At 36.3% G+C, this 25,684-nt stretch overlaps 1 protein-coding gene across 2 annotated transcripts in view; it reads right to left on the reverse strand.

The window, feature by feature from the left end:
* Window positions 1–25,684, reverse strand: part of LOC131163907 (protein LNK1) — a 43,729-nt gene that overhangs the window by 12,731 nt on the left and 5,314 nt on the right. Inside the window, exons 3-7 of one of the 2 annotated variants that reach the window (XM_058120730.1) lie at window positions 14,216–14,796; window positions 13,657–14,005; window positions 12,014–12,133; window positions 11,424–11,918; window positions 8,914–9,062 (exon numbers count right to left, since the gene is read on the reverse strand). In XM_058120730.1, coding sequence (XP_057976713.1) covers window positions 8,914–9,062; window positions 11,424–11,918; window positions 12,014–12,133; window positions 13,657–14,005; window positions 14,216–14,796 — 1,694 coding nt within the window. The remainder of the gene's footprint in view (window positions 1–8,913; window positions 9,063–11,423; window positions 11,919–12,013; window positions 12,134–13,656; window positions 14,006–14,215; window positions 14,797–25,684) is intronic. The other variant, XM_058120731.1, reaches the window with a different exon arrangement.

Raw genomic sequence — 25,684 nt, forward strand, 5'->3', positions numbered from 1 at the left:
TTTATAAACAGGTCACACCCAAACCCGTTTTGCCACCCCTAAATATTTAGATTGGAAGGAATGCTCGCAGTTTCAAGGGAAAGAAGACTCCTTGGTTTATGGATTGGGATAGGATTCAATATTTGGCTTCTCTATGGGGTGTGGCAGCAGGTTGTTTCAAGGTCACGTGTTTTGTCGATGTACAGCGTGATTGATTGGCTGTGTTAATAAGTGCTAATAACTTTTCTTTAAAATTTTCTTATTTTCTTAGGTAAGTTCCTTATTCTCCTTTGTACATTTTTTCTTCATTGATAAAATATTTTTTTTAATTAACAAAAAAACAATTAAGGGTTTGGAGTGGAATCCTATTTCTAGGGACTGGGTGACTTCCTTGGAGAGGCCTTTTGAGGAGAGTGAAGTGAGGGCAGTTCATGTTTGTGTCTAGGATTGAGAGGGGTAAGGCTTTAGCCCCTCATGGTTTTAGTATGGCTTTCTTTCTAGGTAGTTGGAATATGATTAGGGTGGGTATAGAGAAGATATCCAATGAGTTTATAATTTAATGGAATTTGGGGCAAAAGCATTAACTATATTGTCATCACTTTGATGCCCAAGAAGAGTCAACCAATTGAGGTTGCTAGTTTCCGCCTTTAAGTCTAGTTAGTAGTGTGGTAAGGAACAGCATCAAGGATTTGCTACCAAGGGGAGACATTAGAGGAATTGAAGAGGGAAGCGAGAAAAGAAGAAGGAAGAAAAAAGAGGGGGGGTGGAGGAAAGGAGATACGCTCAGGGAAAGAACTCTCCTCAATTCGCAAATCAAATTCAACAATAACCACCTCCTACATGGCTTTTATACACACTGTTTATAAGAAACCCAATAACAAAAGAAATTACACATGTACACATAAGAAACATAAATATTACAAACAAGCCCCCAAAATACATAATCCTACTACAAACTGAAAACATATAATAAATAACTAATCAACTAAGCACATTTGGGTTTAGGACCCAGTAATCTGTTGACCCTATTCGTTGACATAGGCCTCCAAATTGGTTCAAAATGGCCCATTTAGTACCCACTTCTCATCCTACATCATAATGTGCATAAGATTATTGCTATGATTCTTGTGGATAGACTAAGTTCGGAATGAGAGATTATTTTTTAGGCACAAAGTTCTTTTTTGGGGGAGTAAGCAAATTTTGGATACTATCTTAGTAGCTAATAAGGCTATGGAGGATGGGATTTGAAAGGGCTTATAAATGAGTTAGTGTCTAGAAACATTGCTTCGATGAGTAAATGGATTTGACAGTTTCCCTTAAATGAATTCCTTTTGACAAATATTTTTTAAAAGTAACTTCAACATCCAAGTAAATGAGTGCAAAGTAAATATGGGAATATGATGTTCCTTTAAAAGTCCTTGAAGGCATATTTTGCAGATCAATTCAACAAAAGTTTATTGTGGGTCACTAGGTGATGGCTTTCACTACCATTTATAGGAAGATATTGGTGGTAATTCTACACTTTTAATTTCTTTACCTCATTTCAATCGGCTCTCTTTGCTGCATAATGGAGTTACTTATTATTTTTTAATCTTTAAGCTCTCTTAGGGTTTCCATTTTCAAAGGCCTCTTAAGGATAGGGAGGTGGAGGAGCTCTCTCCTTTCTAACGTTTTCTAGAGGATTGTCAAGCATCCAATAAGGGGGACTTTCAATTGTGGGTTCATGAATATTAGGGAATTATTCTTGTAAATCTTTCTTTGAGCATTGGATTTGTGAAAACATGTCCTTTCCACTCCATCATAGTATTTGGAATGCCAAAGTCCCCTCTAAGATTAAGACTTTTATTTGGTTGGCTGCTCTTAATATAGTTAATACCAACAATATGTTGCTAGGAGGCCTTCTAAGGCTTTAACTTCAAATGCCAGCACTCTATGTTTTGACACATCAAATCTGCTTCTCTATCTTTTCCTGCATTGTGCTTTCTCATGGAGGGTTTGGACAAGTTATTCGCTATTTTTTTTTCAGGCAGAGTAGGATTTGCCTACAATTAGTTGAGGATTTGTTATCTATTTTTGTAGAGATGGCTTGGCTTTGTGTAGGTGTGGGTTTTTTGCCGTTTTGTGGGGTATTTAGATTTAATAGAATGCTCATATAGTTACATAGAAGAAGATAATGAGGTCTAGGATAGAATCTAGTGTTTGGCTATGATGTGGCCTTCTAGAGCTGGTTTCTTAAAAATATGTGCTTTCACATTTACAGCAAGATTAATGAGTTGTATTACTTTCTTTGAAATTTTTCCTTCTTTATTCTCTATTCTTCATAGGAGGATTTTTTATGCACCTTTTTGTAAATTCTTTCTTCTTGAATGAAATAGAAAATTCATTTTTCTCAAAAAAGTATCAAATTCCTTGGTCAATTGAACAAGGTTGTATCCAAATAAATATGGAGAAGGTGATAGCTATTCGAGATAGAAAGATTCCAACAATGGTCATTCCATTCTTGGACTCGCCAACTACAACTGCAAATTTTTTCAAGGATACTCGAGGACTGCCCTGTTCACTCAGTTTCTGGAGAAGGTTCATGTGTGTAACTAGACATGGGAGTGACAAGGAGCCCATGACAACTTGGACATATCCATGATGAACATCATGAAGCCCTTTGAGGTAGCCCCCGATTGAGTGTTGTTACAAGAGGGACATCCTATTACACTAACCAGAAGAATTGGGTGCAACTACTCAAGGTAGATAGTACTTGTGCCATCTCGTTGTTGCTAACTAGAAGAATTGGGTACAGCCACTCAAGGTAGCTCAATTTTATTTCAATGCCCAAAAGAGCTCAAAAACCAACAAGAGTCATTTTAAGCTTGTTATAGGCCAACAGCTGCTATTATGTGTGAGGATGAGTCATATAGAGGGAAGAGTCTAAGAGCTTACATCCTAACCAAATAATGGTGAACACAAAGATTGCTCAAGCCAAGAAAGCTACCAAGTGGATGAAGAAGTGTGCAGATCAAGAGAAAATACTGTCGCACTTCAATGTGGGAGACCTAGTGCTAGTCCATATTTGCGAAGCAGTCTCCTATCTCTACTTGAAGGTGTGTGTATGGCTCCAAGAAACTGCTGCCAGATTTTCTCTCCTCTTCTTCTCCTCTTCTCTTCCCATTCTCCATATCTAACTTTACGACAAGATACAACAGGAACAAACTTCAGCTTCAACAACCAAGGTGTAAGCTTAAAGTAGCATGTGCCATGTCATAGTTGCGTGAGACCATATAATACTTTGTGTAAGTGACATACAGTGTATGGGTATAGAGGATAAAGATAACCAGATGAGTGGCCCAATATCTGCATGCAAAAAGGTATTGGTAACATCAAGTTGCCGCTTAGTGTCATCTTCTTGTGATAGCCTCATGCAGTGGTAGGCTTAACGGCAGAGGACTAAAGTTGTGGTCAACACCCTCTTCTCAGCTGAAACCTTTGTAGCTAGGTGAACTTCATACAGCTCAATGAAGCCATCAGCACACTTGCTAATATGGTACACCACTTGCAGCCAATAAAATGCTAGTTGGCAGAGGTTGAAATAACGTCCCCATGCCATTGCAGGGCAAAGCACTGTACTCATACCCCATTGTATGGTACCACTGTGAATCCTTGACAGCAATAAAATTGCAAGAGGGATCATGCAAGAGGGGAAAAACTATTTCACATATAGGCAGCGAGCAGTAACCTAATCCATTGAATGAGCGACCATAAGGACATTAGTAGTGGAAGGAGGGATAAGCATGTGGACATAGAGATTGGTGGATGGTGAAGAAGAGAAGGGATAGAGCCTGAGCAATAAGTGGAAGACAAGGATGGGAGACAGCTATACAATGAATAAGGATGAGGAAGGGGAGCAACCGAACAGGATAATTAGTCAGAGTCAGAGGCCATATTAGAGAAAGTTTGGAAGTGGGAGGGCAGCTCATTAAGAAAAAGTGTTATGATACATACGCCAGTGGCAACATGGAGGGACTTATGGTTTTCATCTTGGGAAATATAGTCAATGAATATAGGCTCAACCAAGCAATAGTGTAGAGGAGGCGGCACATAAAATAAATTCCCGAGGAAATCAGTAGAAGAATCGGAGGAATAACATGTTGATCCCAAATTTGATCCAATAGTAAGACCCTGTCACAGTCAAAGTCAGTGCTGTCAGCTCTATCATCATCCGAAACATCCCCCCATCTCTTACTATCCTTGTGGGTACTAGCCCTCTCATCAATTGCTCCTCCACTAAACCCATCTTTTGAACCTTTCTTCATTTTTATTTTTTATAATTTTACTAGATGAATCTCAAATTTCTGTAAGATGCTTCCTCATTTCAAAACCCTTTTGCACTTCCTTATGTGGAACATAAACCTTTTGATCTATCTGATTATCTGAACTAGCCATCTTACCATCTGAAATTCCTTCCGGATCCACAATAAAATCCTGAATTTCATTCTCACAATAATTAATACTCTTATGAATCAATAATATTAATTGAATACCGCCCACTAGCATACTTCTTATGAATCTCCCCCAACTTCATTTACAGAACCCTGCCCACTAGCATACTTCTTCTGAACAGAGGAAAAAGTTACCCGCAATAATATTAATTAAATATTTGGAAACCAACCTTTCTATTCCCACCTCCTCCTTTTTTCAGTTATTGAACAACTACTCCTCTCCTCTTTACCTCCATTGATCTGATTAACCAAGAAACAATGTAACTTGTCATAATTCTATGGCCTCAAGCAAGAAGAAGATAAACAATCAAAAACCTTAATAAAGCACTAAGCTGAAGGTAAAGTTTATGAATGGGAGAAAGATCATGAGCAAGTGTAGACCATGAGCAGTGTAGGAATAAGATATTTGAATATTTCATCCCAAAAAATGCAAAGGGAGAAGCATGAGCAAGTGTAGACAATCCAAACTCAAGCACTATGACAATGGTGTCAATGGAGCTATTTTGCTCAAAAGTACGAGGTCAAGACAAACAATTAGACCAATTGTCAACATGGAATAGAATTTAAGAAAGGTGGAAAGAAAAGAAACATTAGTTTCAAATTACAAGCCCAAATGAAGGAGAACCTAGGCACAACAATAAAGTTGTTGCCGTGTGACCTAGAGGTTACAGGTTCGAGGCATGGAAACAGCCTCTTGCAAAAATTCAAGGTAAGTCTACATACTATAGACCCATTATGGTCCGGCCCTTCTCCAAATCCCGCATATGTGGGATCTTTGTGCACCAAGCTGGTCTTCTTTTAAAAAATAAATATTATAGGTCCAAATATACAATGACATTGTCAACAAATATAATGAAGTTAAACAATCCATTTGAGGATCAAGGCCCCATATATCAAAAAAGACCAAAACTAACAAGTTCAATGACACAAGAAAATTGAAACAACAATTTACAACTTTTTCCTGAACTCATAAAAAGACCCAATGACAGTCTTTACTGGCAATCGAAGGATAATAATGACCAAGAATCTTCTAAACAATAAAATATGTTAAATTCTCAAACTTTAAATTAATTACAAGATACCTTTGGAACTCCATCAACTAAACAGCAATGAAAGAAGCAATCTTTTTTTTTAATAATAAAAGAAGGTATATAAGATAGGGAAAGAGAAAAAACAATGAAAGGGCACTAGAATTCCACCCCAAGAAAAATAAAATAAAATAAAATAAGAATAAAAAACTAACCAAGGAATCCCCTATTCAATCCTTTTCCATCATAATTCACCTCACACTTCAAGTTAGCTGACTCCTTATGACCCTTTTTAGCTTTGTTTTTAAATCCATCAAAATGCACTTTCCTCCAAGATCACAAAACTTTAAATCTAGCTTATCCATAAGATCTTAAACTACTAATTCCTTCCCAAAATCTGTTCCACTAGTGTTGGTAAAATTCCATCCCCATCCTTGCACTACAAATCATTAACCAAACCGTCACTTTCAAAGATAGAAACCCCCTCCAATCCTTCCAATGAGGATGGATGTACATATGATAAATCCCCTAGAGGCCTAGAACATAACTGGAATCATAAACATATCCATATTGTCCCCTATTTTCATCCAGCAATAAATGCCCAACATAACTAACTCAGTAAGATTGTTACTTTCATTATCTGATAAATCCTCCCATTTCATTACCTCATTTCCTTTGCTAACCCCATCATAAGAATTGCTCACCCTTTTAGCATATATGTCTTCCACAATACTTAACTCTCCTTTTAAATTCCTCTTTAAAACCTTTGGCACTACCTCACCAAAGTGCTTTCTTTTTTCTTCAGACTATTTCCGTTTTCCGCACTCATCAGAATAGCTTTCTAATGAGTACAAATCTTGGAACCCTTAAATTTATCTAACTTAAGGCCTGAGACATCAAATATCCTCCCTAATACACCATCACCTCTATAAGCCTTGGCTGCGCTATTCTTTTACCCTTCTGCAAAACCAGAATCATCAACCACTTTGACACTTTTAATTATTTCTCCTTTGTGGTCAAGAGTTTTCAAATCTGCACTACTGACATCCTGTATTTGCTCCAAAATATGATCTATTTCATGTGTCTTGGGGAGTTGGAGAGAGATTTTGATCTTCTTTTATAGATGGGTGAAGATCTTATTCCTTGTATTCTACATCTATGTATTAGGGCTTGGGTGTTGGGCCTGCCCATTAACAAAATCTATAAGGTTATTGGCCTAATCACCCTTTCCCTTAGAATGGGCATACTTGAAGTATTGATCCTCCTAAGAAGATCACATATGAGGCGACTGGTTCTTATCATTTGAATAGGGCCCTGAATAATATGGGCATGTTCCATCAAGAGGCTCAATTTATATAAAAATGAGGCTCTTCCTTCTTCAATGAACTGGCCCAGGTCCAAGACTAGAACTAAGTGGCCTGCACTCCTCTTCCCCTAACGTAACCCTAGCCGTCTCAACTAGAGATGCACCATCCTTCAAAATTGTTAAATATTGATACACATGGTTGGCCAATAGCCTAACAGCTTAAGCTTTTAGGTAAAGTGGTGATCTAACATGACAACAAAGCTGGTTACTAGGAGCTCCTGGGTTCTAGCCTTGCTGCCTGCATTTATTGTATTGTGTTTAAAAAATTATTGTGTTCCCAATCATGGCTCTTCTTTATCATGTGTTTATCTCTCAACATGCTATCAAACTGCACATATGGGGGAGTGTTAAAGCTTGATATACAATTGTTGACCCACAACCTAACAACTTAACCTTTTAGGTATAGTGGTAATATAACAAAAACCCTAGCCAACCTCGCAATATCAGCAAGCTCACTTGCCTGAGCAGTATGAATGTGCATCTTCAAACAGAGATCTTCTGGCATTGGTTCCCTAAAAGCTTTCAACTTGAGCTCAAACCCACACCGGACGCACAACTCATTCATGACAACCCACTCTCCTTGTTGGAATCTGCTCTCGCAGCCTTTTCCTTCGCTTAGCTTCCTTTTCAATACCACTTGACTCCACAGTCTGTGCATAGAACGGATTGCCACACCTTTTCCACCAGGTTGACCACAAAACTCTTTAGCCATTTCGCAGAGCTTGCTCAGAAGCTGCACCAGCCCACCCCATTTGCACTACCCGGAATAAACACAGAAAATAATATTGAAAAAAAAAAAAAAAAACTTACCTTTCCATCCCAGCCCTAACTCCAAATACTTCCCCAACCTATTCCACTCAATTTTCATCCAGTACAACAAATTTCCCATACAGATACTTTGAGAACCTCTATCCAACCGAATGAAATTTGGAATACCATTGGCAAACCAGAGAATTGCCTCTTTCGGAAGTTTGGTCCATCTAGTTCAAGAGCCATTTTTCTCATATATGAGCAGATATTGATTTTCTCTCACATTATCCAATCTCAAATCAAAGGTCTTCCCTTCGATCTGAATCGAGAGCTTTGACATCTCCTGCTACATTCAAATCCAAGGAAGATTCGCGTGAGAGAAAGGGGAAGTTGTTTTGCGACAAAGAGAGCAAGCACCATCGTTGTGTTTATTTGTATGATTCATACAGCTAAGTGGTTGATTCACTAAAGTATTCAATAGTACTGAAACTCAAGTAATAGTGATTAAACAATCAAGTCTAACCAATTCTGCTTTGAATTAGAGCACCTTTGAGCCTATTGTTGCCTGAAAAGGGAAAGATATTATTCTAGAGAGTCTAGTGGTATCACTAGGGATAATTATTTTGGTGAAGATCCTATAGTTCATTATTTATGTAATAATTATGAGCTGACACGAGTGCAACTCCATATTGGGGCCCAAGGGCTATTGATAGGATTGCTAGTATTTAGTTCAAAAAAAAAAAAAAGGATTTGAAAGTTTTCTATATGATATGATGTAGAACTTTGGAGACTTCAAACTTGGTAACTCATCCCACTATTCAAGAGCCAAAGTTAACAAATACTACCTTGTACTATTTTATCCTTCATATGATCATTGTCCACCATGTCTACACCTTGACTGTTACCCACAACCATCCCCCAGAATTTCAATATAAGGCATTTTATCAAGGACCTCAACTTCCTTGCTTTACTATAAATTAATAAAAGAGCAGCAATAATCACTACATGGATTATAAAGCACATACAGCTTGCAGTTCATGCAGCAGCAAAAACCTATGTGAATTATGCAGCATATATGGCCCCCTTTCAGTTCATCATGCATGTAAAAGAGTAGAAAGCAACACTCCATACAATCCAAATAAACATATATGAATAAAACAAAATGCAGAAAGGAAACAGCAATTATGCAGCATATATGGCACCCTTGCAGTTCATCATGCATGCGAAGGAGCAGAAGCATCACTACAAACTAGCATATATAAATAAAATTAAATGCAGTAAGCAAGCAGTGAACCCGCACTTAGTTGCTTCTTCAGCCATCAATGCTCCACTTGTGTCTCCATCTTCTCTAATGCCACCATTCAAATTTGCACAATTATGCCTTTGTTCTGCACTTCTAGCAAGACGGTACAAACTATCCCTTATACACAGTTTCGTTCTAATATCCAACTGAAATCAAGCAGATTCAACTTGATCAGTTTCAAGAATAAGAATTCTAATGAGATAAACATCACAAGCAACGCAAAGTGCGATATTGTTAAATTTCCAATCCAGACCAGAAATCACTAAAAATTTTTGAATAATCAGAGTCCAATGATCATAGGATCTTTGGGAATAAGGATCCTATAACCCAAAGTCAAAGAATTAGGAGTAACAAAAGAAATACATCCATCCAATGTTGTTTTTCAATGGTTCTTTCCAAGCCCAGGATCGTAGGATCTTAGGGATCCAACAAAATCTCAAACATTATAGAATTTTGCAATGTTTTAAAAGGCGAAGGCGTAAGGCGAGACGTTTTTACCCTTTAAAGGCGAGGCGCAAGCCTTAAGGCGTTGGGGCGTAAGCCTTTTGAGAATTTCTTTTTTAAGATAAAAATTTGTTAAATAATTATATATATTTAAAATAAAGTGAAAATTAAGAAAATCACAAATATAATGTAAAAAATAAAAACTAGAAGTACTTCGAAAATATTTGTTGGCCATTCAAAAATTGCTAACTTGAAATATAATATAAATCATGACAAGAGATAGCTATACCATTACAAAGTTCAAACTATTTTCATGACATAAGATATAAATCCAATTATTTTGAAAAGGTTGAGGTTCAAGAGTTTTACAAAAACTCATATTATGACATTCCTTTTGTACAAACATGCAGTTAAAATTTTCTAACCAATTCTAACTTGAGAATCACACACCCAAAATGCGCAAACCTCAACTGAAAAGGAGCAATAGGCGTGTTTTTTGTAAAAATGTGTAAGCCTCAACATGTAATGCATTAGCCTTTTTGGAATTTGGTATTTTAGATTGAGCCTCAAGGCGTTTTAAGTATGCTTTGCCTTAAGGCGAGCCTCGATTGAGCCTCTTTAAACACTGGAATTTTGGGTAGCAAGAAAAAATTGTTGATTTCTTAAAATTCCATGTGGTCTTTTTTAATTGCTTTTCTTTAGTTTAACATGGCATGACCAAATGAAGAGTATAAGTTTAATTCTATGTGCCTAAAAATAAAGAAAAATAGCCCTTTTTTTAAACCTTGATCCAAGTCCTAGGAGAAAAGCAACCCATATTGATCAAAGTCTGATCTTTGATAGCACAACAAAAAGAAACATACTTTTAATAAAATATGATAGAAAGAATCTGTTGCAGCTTCACTTTGATCAAAAGTAATTCCATAATTCCAAATTTCCTCTATTTTATGAAATCAGTCCTCATTGATTTCACCTCCTCGTGAATCAAAGTTTCGTGTGGATTTTGTTTTTCCTAAGTCTTTTGAATCTCACCCAATGTCTTAAATCCCTATCATTCTTTCTAGGTGTCTTCATTCCTTTTCTTTTCCTCATTTAGTTGAAGTGCTAGCCATCATGGAGTGCACTTTTGTATCCTTGTTGATTTAATACAGCTTCTATAAAAACAACGAATCCATAACTCCCACAAATATTTTTTTAACTCCATAAATTTCAGGTGTGCAGTTAAATAATAACATGAACAATAATTAAAATATTTCCTAATCTCTATCCTATTTTAGGGTTTGCAATCAAAACCCTTAAAATGAAAGATAGACAGCCACTTTTTTAGATTAAATGTTATTTTCTATTTGGTAATATCATGACTCTAAAATCCAACATTTTAGGATCTGATCCCAAAAACTCCAAACAATTCAAGGTAGGATCCCGACTTCAACGACAGAGGCAGCACAATGATTGCTTGAAAATGTGCACCAAATTTTTTCTTGGTAGTTCTTACAAAATCTGTCCATCACTCAGTATTACTTTGGGGTAGTTTTTGGTTTTGCGTAGAACTGTTCGCTTAGCTCCTGTATTGTGCAGTATGTTCATTGCACTCTCTTGCCCTGTACTCATATATGGCAGAATGTTTTCTTTCAGTAAAGTGAAACTGTGAAAGATCAACCCAATCCCACCCCCAGCTCCCGCAAAAAATAACAACAACAACAACAACAATAATAATAATAATAAAGGGAGCTAAGGGAAGGCCCCTCTGCCCCTTGGATTAGTCAATCCCTGAAACGGAAAGGGACCTAGATACCATTTGCTCAAAAATCAAACAATAATAATAATAATAATAATAATAATAATGTGTTGATAATGATACAATAAATGGAAAGACTCTTTAGTGGACTGCTCATTAAAAATGTGCATAAAATAAGACACTGATGTAGATCATATCATTACAAATGCATCCATCTAGACATGCACAAGCTCATACACAATTTCCACAAAGATTCTCAGCACAATAGCTTCACAATACAGTACATTGACATATAGTATAATCTCCAAATTCCATATCATTGTACCTGTTCCATGACATGTTGAAGTTGGCGAAAACTTGTAGCCTCTAGTGAAATTTCATCCAAAGAGCTTATGCACGAGCTTTCTTGTACATTTGAACAATCTAATTCAGCTGGAACTCCTATATTAGCTCCTCCAACTTCACTATGACCTTCAACCTCGGTTTCACAATTAAGTAATGGCTTCTGAACAGACAGTGGATCACAAAATGCTGCCTGGGCCCCCAAATCCACATGTTCAAGATTGCTATTTAATGATGCCTGTAAACCTGATTGAGAATATGGTTTGTCTGTCTTCAAGTGCCCTGCCATAACAGAAGCCTCAAATGAAGGACCATGAGAACTTTCCTGAGTCTGCACTTGATTTGATGCATAGGAGGCCGCCTTTCGAGAACGAGAAGAGAAAGCATTGTTTTCAGATTTGCTAACTGAAAGAGTTGGACCAGAAGCCATTTGATCAAGAGGATAAATGTAGTTTGAATGCATATGAGGAATGTGTGCCTGCAATTAATTCAAGATGTAAGGTCCAATGTTTTGCTTTGCAGAACTCCTGAGGAAAAGACTTGATGGTAAGAGTCCCAAAAAGGAATATTTACATCTACCAGTGGTTTCAGGTTACTGCAGTGATTAATGGAACAGCCATTTTCCAAATATTTGTCTTTTCTTTTTCCTTCTGATGAGTTCTGACGCTTTGACTGCTTTTTATGCAAATTGATCTGCCAGATAAGAACAAATCTAGTCATAGGAGTGAGAATTCGAGGGGAGGCAGAGAGGCTGAATTGATAAATTGAACTTTGTAGGGAATTAGTAATATGGGATTGCATAGAACAATTTCACTCAACCACATCATTGACACCAAACATGTTACATAAATAGATATGATTCATATGAATGCCTTCGAAAACAAAAGATGTTCTTTAACATCTATTCTTTATTGATGTCAGGCTCTCTTCTCTATGGACAGAGACTCTCGTGTCTGGATAACCCAGTAATTTTTTTCCTGTAAATTTTTCTGTTCATATCTTCTGGACCCCATCTGACATGACCCTTTCTATAGGAGGAAGCCTAATAAAGCTATAATGCTTTATCACCTAAAATGAATGTTCTGCATAGGCAGAATTGCGAGACTAGTGCTCATATTTTCCTGCATTGCCCTTGTGCTTGGAGGTTGTGGAACTTCCTTCTTAGCATTGGTGAGGAGCGTTGGCTGTGCCTATTTCTGCAGAGGAAGTGCTTCCGCAGTTTCAGACAAAAGGATGCCAGGGCTTGTAGGACTAATTTACTCATGATGGTATGGTTCATTTGGTTTGAGAGGAATTCAAAGATCTTAGTCCTCTCCCTCTTCATTTGCATAGAAATAGGTTGGTTTCCTTAACTCAATTTGATCTTCAGTGGCAGGTGCTTTTGCAAGAGTTCCTTTGACTTTGATCAACTGAGTTCTATTTTGTTGTTGGCATTTTACTTTTTATTTTCTGGGAGTACTTCCTCTCCTCTATATTGTATATTCTTTCCCCTAGCTCTTAGTTAAATCTTTTTTTCTTATGAAGGAAAAAAGAATCAGGCACATAAAGGTCTAGAATGGATGAAACCTTAAATACAAAAGTTTGAATGTAGATCTTATGTATCCTAGAACAACAAACAATGGCTTTGAATGTTATTCTAAACTGCTTATGCCAATCAGTTGTCAACTATTAGAACTCATTGAGAAGCATAAAGAAATAATAGACAATGGATATTATGATACATTATGTTGTTAAGTAACCTCATAACATCCATAACCAGACTGCAAGATGCTTGCTATACACAGTGCGGTACCTTTACCAGCTAATATCACTAACCACTGCTACCAATGGCTTTCATCTGTAACCCTGGCTCAGGGCCCACAGGAAAAAAATTTTCACTAGTTATTGACAGTTGCCAAAGCCACCCTTTCAGGAATTGGAGGCTACCAAAAAAATTCCCTTCCACCCCTGACAAGCACATCAGTGTTAAGAGGGGACTTGGATTCAATTCTTACCAATGATGAAAACACACCTCTCATTTTTACAACTAGATTATAGTTTTGGAATTAAACTTCAGAGTTGCTCTCAATTGCCAGCAAAAAATATATTGGAACATAACAAGCGTCTGATGCCAAAACAAAGTTCTAGAAATTCCCATAAAAACATGATTTATATTTAAAAAGGCAAAAAAATTATATTTACATAATTAAGCGGAAATGACAATCACTTTTACTGACCTGCTCCTTAGGCATAAAACAATCCTTAGTGTCAGAAATTGTATTGGACCCATTCATGAAGGATAACGAACAGAGAGCAGCATGTTGATTGGGATCTGATGTGCAAGAATTAGTTTTAAATTTAATGGAGACATTGCTCTTGTCGCAACCATCTAGTGATGGACTTGGATTGTTCAGCCTAGGAGCTTCATGATATTCAGACACACTTCCTAATGCACTTGATTCCGGAGATGAAAACTTAAAGCCAGGTTTCACATCTTCACTCCCCTCGATAGCATTTGAAGACGAAAACCAGCTCAGCTCATCTTCATTGTTAACACTCCCTAGCCCAAATGTTGAATCACAACTTCTGCATAATGAAAAGAAACACTGTAATCCACACATATTTAGCTACAAAAACCATATAACTAGCTCAAGGCCATCTCATCTCCCCTTCATAATAAGTAAAAAACCTCCCAAATAAAGATATGGAAGAAAAACAAGATAAATGCAAATTTGATCATGAAATTCTAAAAATGCAAATACCAGGGGTATGTTAATAGAGGATTTTGAGAACTACCTAAATATCCTGTCAACATCCTCAAAATTTCCAATATCAGGCCACCCATAATATAATAGGTCACTGCTTTCTTTATCTCCTTGATCATTATCAAAAAAGCTGAGATCATTGTCTGTTTGCGAAATATGAGAGAGTGGATAATGATACATGCTATTATCAACTGTAGTACCACTGTCCCTGACAGGATCATTGTCACAAAGGTCAGTGGCACCAGAATCAACATTGCTAGCTCTAAAGCAGCTGGACATCCCAGAATCATCGGATGCTAATACATTGACATCTTTTCTTGGATCACCATCACATGAAGCAGGAAACCCATCGGATGAGTGAGACCATGAACCCTTTTCCAACATTGTGTCCTTTCTGTTCTTCGGAGTTAATAAGCTTGTTTTCTCCTTGTCTGGACTAACAAATTGAGCAGCATGCCTTGCTTCAATATTTGTAGTAATACCAACTACTTCTTGTCGTGGTTTCTTACGACTATTAATCCGAATGGTGCATTCTTTCTCAGGTTCATTGCCAGGATGAGGCACTATATGATCGTCACTCACACCAAAGTCATCCCATGCAATATCTTCAAGCTGTAATACCAGTGAGAATGCTTAGCTGTAATCACAGAAAATTTACGCTAGCATTTCAAGGTAATTTATGGCATAGTACAATATATTAAGCAGATACAATATGAATATGATTAGGTATTAGGACGTGGAACATATCAAGTTTGATAACTATTCAAGATTGCATCCACCATTTAACAATTCAAAATTCATTTGAATTCTATAACCAACTAAATAGAGAGGGTAAGCTTAATAAATTCAACTTTTAGACATAGGAGCTTGAAATCATCCTTGTATACAACAAGAAGTTAAATACAGAAAATGTTAGTCAGAGACACTGAAAGCAGTTGAAGTGAAGACAGTTCCACCATACAACCATATAAAATAGAAGAACACTACCATGAGCTTTCTACTGAAATATAAGCAGTTAATACAGCAGAGCTACTGCTTGGAGCAGATAACGATGATATAATTTCAATGTATATGTGTACATATACAAGATGGGAAGTATTTCAGAAACTACTGACAATTTCTAATTAATATCAGGCCCCAATATTCTAAATCTTTTGATAACATGAAAGAATTTATCATGTTATAACTTATCCAAAAAATATTTTATAAATTTTTAATAAGCCCAAAATTTGAAAAACATGGAAGTCTAAAGTCCAACAAGCTCTGATACCAATTGTTAGTCCAAAGAGTTGTACACGGCGGGGAGCTAGAGCATAAACAGGACTCATATCCATGAGGGATATCATATTCAACCCGAAGGTGTACAACGTTAGATGAAGATATCCAACTCATATATAAAAACCCTTTACAAGTCTCATTCCTAATCAATATACAATTTTCATAAGAATTTTCAAAACAGAATATATGCTAGCAAGTTAGTTTTACTTGCTTATGTCCAAGGTAGCGTAACTCCAAAATTTTCATACTAATTAACTTGTGGATTATTTTTGGGAGGAAGGCAAAACAGAATAAGAATGGAGCTACCTCTAAAGGAACAAAAGCCCAATATCCATTTTAATAAACTTCACATTTTTAAGCAGGACTAATAACTTAATAAATGTCTTGGCAATTAAACTATACATAATCCCCAACTCTCTCAATGTCTTGCTTTTTTCTTTGGTTTTTCTTTAAAGGGGGGGTGGGGGGTCGAATCCTGGAGTGTTACACATGCTAAAACAAGAGTCGATCTAAGCCAAGCATTGGAACTTGAGTCTCCTCAAGGCCCCATATAATTCAGATCCCTTCCTTTTTCATTTTTCTAATGCTTCTTCCCTTTTCATAGATTGTACAAAATTATACTACAAAACTTCTGGCAGGTTTTAAGATCCTTTCTAAATAATAACCAGAAATGAAATTTTTTATTGTTAGCAGGTTAGAGAATTCCCCATATACTGAGTTCAAACACACAAATAGTTTTTCCCAACATAGTTGAACAACTTATTGCTTCCCACTCAGGTGTAATGGAAGCACAAGAGCTGCCAATTGTGATAAACAAGAACAGTGCAGCCTATAAAGGCAATTTCTCCTCAAAAAGGGGAGGACAGAACCAATAAATGCTGCCAAAAATACTTATTCTAAAGGGTGAAATACATTAGCATCCCTGTGGGATTTGAAAACTCAACTAACCTCCTTTGACATTTAATTTCTGCTCCACTTACTAACCATCTGTTAGTCAGCTAGAAGTGACTTGGATGCAATGTTATAACATCATCTTCAATTTTTCATAATACCCCCTCTTGCCCTCATTGACAATTTAAATGGTATATTATTTCTCCTACTCATCATTACCAGAAAAATTCATCACAAAACACTTCTAATGCATCACTAAAGCCAGCATATTCAGTAGTTACAATAATTAAAGAGAGAAGAAACTATCAAGAGGTTAGGGAAGAAGAATGCAAAAACCTGCCAAAGATTTCCTAGCATAGGCTGAACCCCATGGACCAATTTTGTCATACAGATGGGTATTCACAATTCTATTTAACTCTAGAAGGCCAAGTGTTCTCTGTTCTGGGTACTATTTGTTGCATTTGGTTGGAAAGAAATGGGAGAATCTTTAAAGCCGTTCCCACTTCCAGCAGTATGCTTTGGAGCAGAGTGGTTTCCAGTAGATCGGTTTGGAGCAGTGTGGTATTCCTTGCGTCGCTTTGGTGCTTAGCAAATGGATTCTTTCATGTTTCTTTGGAAGACAAGCATCAGGATTTCTTTGATTTGGCTTGTGTTTATTTTTATTTAGCTGCTTTCCATTTGTGAAGAAGAGCTTAGGTGCAACGGTAAAGTTGGCATTGTGTGACTTAGAGGTCACGAGTTCGAAGTGTGGAAATAGCCTCTTGCAAAAATACAAGGTAAGGCTGCATACTATAAGCCTATCATGGTCCTCCCCTTCCCTGAAACTCGCATACATGAGAGCTTTATACACTGGGCCACCTTTTTTTCTGCTTTCCATTTGTAAAGGGAAGATATCTTATTCTCCCTGGTTGTTTATTTTTTTCTTTTTCTTTGTTGTACTTCTTTCCTCCTTTAATACAATTCTTTGTTTATCAAAAACAAATAATAGTAAAATATATATATATATATATATATATACCTGCTTGCTTAAAAATAAAACTCATTCTACTACAAGTCAAACCTTTCTAGTATGAAAATTTCTTAAAAAATAAAAATGAAAACAAAAAATGGAAAAGAAATTAAAATTTAATCGAATTTCTTGGTTGGATTAACACTTCACCTAAAAGCTTAAGTTGTTAGGTTACTAGCCAACAATGTATATCAAGCCTCAGCAATCACCCTGCAGCCCAATCACAAATGGACAGATAAATAAACAATAAACAACACCAAATTGCAGGGAATAAGTTAGTTCTTTTACAACCAACAAGAGCAACAAGACTAAAACCAGGACCTCCTGCCAACCATAGCTCTAATACCATTTTTTTATAGAAAATTTATTAGAAAAAGAAGAATATACAAAAATGAGAACAAGAATTCTTCACCAACAAAAGAAAGAAAATTAGAAAACAAAAACAAAAACAAAAAAGGCAACAAAAAACAATAAATCAAAAGGCCATCAGACTAGCAGAGCCAACAAATCCCTTTGGATATCAGAAAAGCCCACTCCTTTAACACAACCAGCCAAAAAACACCAAAGCGAGGCCAAATATTGAATCTTCTCCCATTTCAAAGATAAGTTCAGCTTGTTCCCCATAAACATACAAGCATTTCGTTTGATCCATAAAACCCCACAAAATTGCAAAGACCACGCAAAGCCACAACAAGTGAGCATCCTTCCTTTTAGCAAAACCAGAAAAAAGAAGTGGCTAGCACATCCTCCACCAACACTCGACAAACCCAGGCTCTCATACCATTTAAGATTACCACTTCACTAAAAGTTTAAGCTGCCAGGTTGTGGGCCAATAATGTATATCAAGCCTTACATTCTCTTTCAAAAATTACTTCATTGCATCACTTTGGTCAGTTCAGAAACAGACATTGAAAAAGGCTGCATAAAATTTCCAAAACATATGTATTTGATCATAAAAAATAGAACAATGTGCACCTTGATAAAATGTAGAAAAAAATTTATGTGCATATAAAAAAGCTGAACCTATCAGATATCCAAGCACCAATTCACATTAGAAAACACCATGAAAAGAGAAAAGCTTATGAAAACCTATACATTATAACTTATTTATAAAAACCAAAGAATGAATATGGTAATTGGTGAGGGCCGTAAGGCTACAATATCAATTTAATTCTCAAACATCAACAGCACAAGCTAAATATAGAACTACAATAGTATTATATATATAGCAATAGAAATATAAGCATCCACTGAGGAAATTTAGGCAAGTCAAAACAGTAAATAGTAGCTCAGTCACATCTTGAAATGTACACATAAAGATTGAAACTGAATTGAATATATGTACATACATATATATATATATATATATATATATATATATATATATATATAGATATATATGTATGTATGTCTGTATGTATTATCTCTTCTATGAATCTAAGCATCATCAAAACAAATATACAAATTAGATAAAAGGAGACGGACACACAAATGAAAAAACAAAGAAACAGGCACCCAAAAAATAATAAGAGTCGGATTAAAGGTTGAATCAGTCCCTCATGCGATTCAAATTGCAGACTACTTAACAATGAGGGTTTCCTTTCACTTCTGAAGAATTTTATATTAGAAACACAACACCGTTTTTAATTTTTTTCCAGTTAGATATTAAGGGTGCATTTAGTTCGCTGGCTAGGCTAGGCTAGGCAAGGCAAGGCTAAGGACTCTTAGCCCATGTCTGGTGTAACACAAGCAATATAGGACTGGCCAGGGAGGGAGCGATGCTTGGCCCATTTGTGCAGGATATGGCCCCCCTTCTCACTGACCAGCCCTGGCTAACAAAAAATTTAAATGGACAATGATGCCCTCCCCCGATCATCTTCTCCATCACTTGTCCAACAACACCTTCATGTTATTCTGGAGATCGATTCTGAACAGCAAAGGAAAAACCAAAGAGGAACAAATCCTATTCCAGGGACAAGGAATCCAGATTTCTGAGACCTCATTGATTGTTTCTTCTGCAGCAAGCTGGCCAATCGACCAGTTTCACCCCTAAGAATCCAATTCCCAATTTCACTCAGCCTTTTCTTTTCCCTGCATCTTTTTCCTCCTCAAATTTTCTTTTTCTTGATCCTCTATTCTTCAATTTTATCATCACAATTCATCCTTCAATTAATCCGCCATTCAAAGCCATTTGCAGTGATACAGCAGGGAGATCTCAACTTTTTTTCTCATTATTAGTACTCTTAGAACCCCCACCTTCAAAACCCCAACCCTTGTCCTCCTCCCAACCCTAGCCCTAACCGTATTCCCACCAATCACATCCAAACCCCTTGCCTCCTTCATACACTCCTGCACTTCCCTTCACCACCAATTACGCCTCCTGGCCTCCTCTTCAGACTTCACCAATTATCCCTCCCAATATGCTCCTTAGGTTTAATAATACTTAGAAATTTTAAAATATTTATAAAACAAAAAAAAACATTAAAATTAATTTTATTTTTTAATAAAATAAAATTTTTATTATAAGCATAGTTTAGTATTTTTTTAATAATTAGCCTATTCTATGTGTATTACCTTCCAAACATGAGACGGGATAATAACAATAGTCAGTCCAATCCAATTTAGTCCAGTCAAATCCAATCCTGTAAACCTTAGCCACCCAACCAAATGCACCCTAAAGGTTAAATAGTGAAGAAGAAGAAAAAAAAAATGAACTAAAAGAGGAGGAAGATCAACTATTTGGTTTTCACTCTTCATTAATAAATGCACACTTTGTTGACTGTACACAAGGACCATTAAACACCCCTCTGAACAGATGCAAAAGTCACCTAACATGATATAATGGTTTTCACTTCCAGACTAGATCTAGTTGATATATCAATAATCAACTAGTTTATCTTTATTTTCAGAACACTAAATACACATTCAACTTCTTTAAAAGAAACCTTACATTCATCATGTCACACCCATGGTGTGCAAAAAGAAAATGGCACAATAAAGCCATTTAGTTCATTAATCTCTTCAAAATGATTTTCACTGCATAACTCACGCATCTTACGGAAGCTTTAATCTTGAGCACTAAGCCTGCCCTTTAAACAAATCTATCTTTTACTGATCCAAAAAAGAAAATGCCACATAAAGCTACTATTTAATAAACCAAACAAAAGTTCCCTTCCCACAAGATTTTCCCTCATCAAATTCAGTGTGTCCAAATGAGGATACAATCTATAATTTTGCTTCAGCACAGCTGGCATTGAAATAAGGGACCTGTCTCAAACATGGATTTGCAAATTTTAACTGCAGCAGAGCTCTATAGGCTGCCTTTAAGTATGTGATGTTCTTAAACATGCATGAACTAACAAAGTTAACCAGATAAGTATGACCCAAGTGAGGATAAAAATGCGAATCTCATAAACAGTTCGATGATTTGACAGTATCCAACTAAACCATAATCCTATTGAATCAAGGCTTTTTCATTAATATTTCCAACTCCCTTAAAAACTCAATTACATATTTCCTCTGTAAAATGGAAATGATTTCACAAGATTTAGTGACCTCAACCCTAAGAAGAACTTTAGATTCCTTTAATAATCTGAAAAAATAAAATAAAATAAAAATTAGAAGGGCACAAACAAGAAAAGAAAAAATATATACACAAGAAAGATCAATCAAATGTGTTCCAGATTATCCAAGAAATCAGAAGTTAAATGAGCATCCATGTATTGCCCACTAAACCAGCAAGAAAGAGCATAAAGCCATCTATCCTTGAGATTTTGGGAGGAGTTGAAGTTCCTTCAAGATCTCTAACATTTCTCTCTCCGTGCAATCCAGAAGATGGTGGGAGGGATTAAGGGCAAGGATTTTTTCCTTCTGTAGTCACAGAAAGACCCCTCCAAGCTCAGGTTTCCTTTTGCACAGATTCAGCAGTGACCCAGAGCTGTTCCAAAAGAACAGCAGCAGGATTCCAAAAAGTTCTGGTCCAGGAGCAATGGAGCAGAAAGAGGTCAACAGTTTAAGCATCATATTTGCAAAGAAAGCATCTGTTAACCAAAGTGATGAAACCCCTTCTCTAAAGATTATTGAGTAAGAATCTTCCTCAAAGTTGCCTCCCCATCGAAAAAAAAAAAAGAGCAATTTTGGTTGGGGAAACAGTTTTCCAAATGGCTTTCCAAGAGAAATCAAGTCTGGCCTCAGAACGCCTGTCCAGCTGCTTGTAGAAGGAGCTGACCATGAAGTATCTGAGTTTTCAAGCTTCTATTTCCTTAACCCATTAATTCAAACACTTTAACCAAATGAGTATTCAAGTTACATACTTCTCTAATACCATAATCCAGAATCACATATTGCAACACATTTTTGCAATAGCCTTCATTTGTGAATACTTGATAAGAAAGGTACCCCCTCTGTTGCAGCACAACAATTTATTCTGCCTTTATCAGATCACTTGAATGACGCTCTAAGGACTGCTCTAGTCCACACTTTGCTTTCTTCAGTTTACATACCTTCTATTTGTTGAGGACAGCTGCGCATACAAAGAAGATAGCCAAAAAAATTGAAAAACTAAACCCAGCCAAGTAATTTGGCTTTGTTTGGTTTTCATGTAGATGTGGTTTGGTTCAGTTTCTAAGATTTGATACTCGAAAAACCCAAACCAGACTGGTGAAGCAAACGCATTTAATAATTCATTTGAGAAAACCTAATACCTATAATAGTATTTAAAATACAAATTTAAATTGACCTACAGCTATAAAACATATTAAATAGTGTTTCGAAATTTTCTGTAAAATCTGAACTAAACCTAACTGAATTCACCTCCAGTTAAGGAAAATATGAATCTCAAAGACAGAATCACAAAAACTGGATCCAAATTACTATATGGGACTGATTTTTTCTCAGCCAAAAGATGAAGTGGTGATGCAGGACAGTAGGGAATGAAAGAAAAATAATGGAGAGTAAGAGGAAGAATAGTATGGAAGAAAAGATGAAAGAAGAAGAAAGGAGGGAGCAGACAAGAGATAGGAAGACGAGCAAAAAAGATGAGAGGGAGTGGGCTGAACATAGAGAGGGAAGAGCAACAGTTTCAGGACTTCAAATAACTGCCCTCATATAATGAATAGGCAAAAGTACTCATACATCCAACATCATAACTGAAACAAATAAGGTTTTGAAGGAACCCACAATCCTCAAGGATAGATGGCTTACTACTACTCTTTCAAGCTTGTTCAGTGAGCAGTACATGCAGGACATGCATTTAATTTTCAATTTCTTGGATACACCGTTGAGCCATCTTTTTGTTCTCTCTTTTCTCGTTCGTACATGGGCGGCACCCCCTTGGTCTCCTTATTATGAAATTTCTCTTTATTTGTCAAAAAAAACTATAGCTGCAACAAATAATCTCATTGTATCTAAAATATTCAAAATAATCCTAAGTTAACTAGAACTCCTAATATATCTGGATTTACTTATTCAAAAAAATTCCTAATTTTCAAATCATCAAAAAGACTATGATCACCAAGAATTATCTGCAAGGGATCATCCATCAAACTTCCCTTGTTAGAGAAAACTCAGCCCTGAGTTTTACTCGAGTTTTACAGTGGAGCAACAAGGCAAGGATATATTCCTATGAGCCATTTAACTTGAAATTTCACAATAGTCCAATTTCAAAGACATGCAAATGTTACTAACAAATTCCTAAAATTCTCTTCAAGATTCCCAGTCCCAATAAAGTCAATGAGCAGAGAATTGTCACACTTCAGAAGATGAATTAATTAAGGCTTGTGATCTATTTGTCAGATTATCACCACAAAATTCAGCAATTTCATCATCCAAAGAACTCTTTGAATTTCCCAAATTTTACACTGAATTCTGGTGCTTGCTCCTTCGACTCTTCCAGGATTTGGACAAAATTTTTTACATCTGTATTTTCTTGCTCTTCAAATACAGAATCCTGTGATCTACTATCCACATAGTCAATGAAGCTTTCATTTCCACACTGATAATCCATGAAAACAATAATTTCAGGTTCACACAATTTTCTCATATTTCTCTTTTATGTTATCCATGTCCGTAGCAACAATAGTTTCTGTTTCATCTTTGATGTGCCGTTGTGAGATTTGAGGCTCTAGTTGCCCAAAATAAGAACTTATTTTTCTCTTAGGATGGGAGGAGATCATCTCACCATAACAATCTGGGAAGAACTTTTATAGTAACAAACTTCTCATTCTTAATCAAAACCCAGCTTGAATTTTACCTTGCTGGCATCAGTAATATTGTATTCCACCCACCACTCAGTCACATAGCCCACAAACTTATAAGATGCATATTTTGGAATTGTTCCTAGCATTGTATTCAAAATAAAGATCAGATAAAACAGACAAAATCTATAAATGCTCTCCACAAAAATTATTGCTGAAACAAGAAAAATCATCAAGACAAGACATGGAAGCCCATGTAACATTTCTCAAATTCATATCTAGAAAAAAAATTAAACTGCTGGCTTCCCTGTTTTAGAATCTCCAATTTCTCAACTATAATTCTGAATACATTGCCCAAATTTCCACAAAAAACCTGCAATTATGTCAGATTCCGGGTACTGGTACTACCTGATTTCACTCTAAAATTTTGATGGTGCAATGGCAGTCTAATTTCTTTCAATATAGGTCAAAGTATCTTGAAAGAATTCAGAATGTCATAGCTGGTCTTAACTTCTCAAAGTTCTGGAAGCATCAGTGGAGCAATCACACGTCAGTGGTGCGTGGAACGCATAAGAGTCCCCAGCATGATCTTCAGGCTGTTGACAGACCGGGGAATGGCAAGCATGTTCACAACGATGGTGTGTCAAAATAAATCCAGAAGAGGAGGAAACTAAAGGGTGGTGGCCAGGCAGTTGGCCATGACACCACAAGCCTAGTCGAACGGTTATGAAATTTGGGGAACTGGTTGGCACTGTCTGTTTTCAAGAGTAGTGGAGTCGTCTCAAGAACATTTCAGTAATATGGTGCTTGAAAATGAGGGGCAGTTTTAGTAATTTCGGCAATCTGCAGGGTGATGAACAGTACCCTGGTTCTGCAATTTTCCAGGAATCCTTCATATAACTTTATCTGGTTGCAACAATATTGGCAGCGACAGAAGTGTATCAAAGTGACTGCAATTTGTTCTGTTTACTTAGACCTGGTCAGCAACAACACTGACAGCAGAAAAGAACCACAGGTATGGTTTGAAATCTGCTCTACTGATGCAGGATAGTACAGAATACAGGGAAAAAGAGAGATAGTTACCTGGAACATGGTGAATTTCAAGTTGTGGCACCAAGATTATCAGAATCCCAATCTGGATCTTGTGATTCCAAGATCCCACAATCCATACTTGCCTAATAAATCCGGATCCTAAGAAGAATTTTACTCTAGTAGGTAGGGGTGAGCATAATTCAGTAAAAATAGAATTAACTGAGTAAATTCAATCAGTTCGGTTCAGTTAAAAATTTATTTGGTTTGGTTTGGTTTTCATTTTCTTTGAATTTCAGTTTTAGGTTCAGTTTTTGGGTTTGGTTAACCGAACTAAGCAAATAGTATAAATTAATAATAAATAATTATATATATATTAAAATATTTTTTATATTATATATATATACCAAAATTTATTTATTTAATTTTATGTATATTATTTATATTATATATATATATTAAAAATCTATATTTTAAATATATTAAAATATTAAATCGGTTAACCGATTTAACCGAAATTCGGTTCGGTCGGTTTTGAGTTCGGTTAAATATGGAATTTCGGTTGGTTCGGTTAATGAGATTTTTTAACCAACCCAACTGAATGCTCACCCCTACTAGTAGGATCCTATTTGGATCCTTAGGATCTTAGGATTGTGATCCTATGTGGGATCCTAACGATCCTACTTGTGCAATGGTATATGGATTTTTCATGTTTAGGATTTTAAAGAAAAAGGCCCACTATAAATATTTTTATAGTGGGCCAAAACACTTTACTTTTGCAGTAGACACAAAGTTTGGTCTAGTTGGCTGGAATGCATCAAAATTTGGGCAAATGATGAGCATGTCCTGGGATTTGTTCGATCCAAGTCAAGAGAGCAGCTGCACACCTTGAAAGATCTCTTTCTTTGAAATTGAAAGCTCTTTGAGAGCATTGAGATCTTGATAGACAAATCCCCAATTGTCTCTCAGCAAGCAAGAACTGCTCCTTCCAGCAAGAGTAGAGGCCAACTGGGAGCTTTGAGAGCAGCAGAAAGCTTCAACAAACAGGGAGTAATACAGTCAGGCTGAGAGCTTAAATTTGCAAGCAGGTAGTAGTTAG

Source organism: Malania oleifera, chromosome 9 (assembly GCF_029873635.1).
Source record: "Malania oleifera isolate guangnan ecotype guangnan chromosome 9, ASM2987363v1, whole genome shotgun sequence".
Taxonomy (NCBI): domain Eukaryota; kingdom Viridiplantae; phylum Streptophyta; class Magnoliopsida; order Santalales; family Ximeniaceae; genus Malania; species Malania oleifera.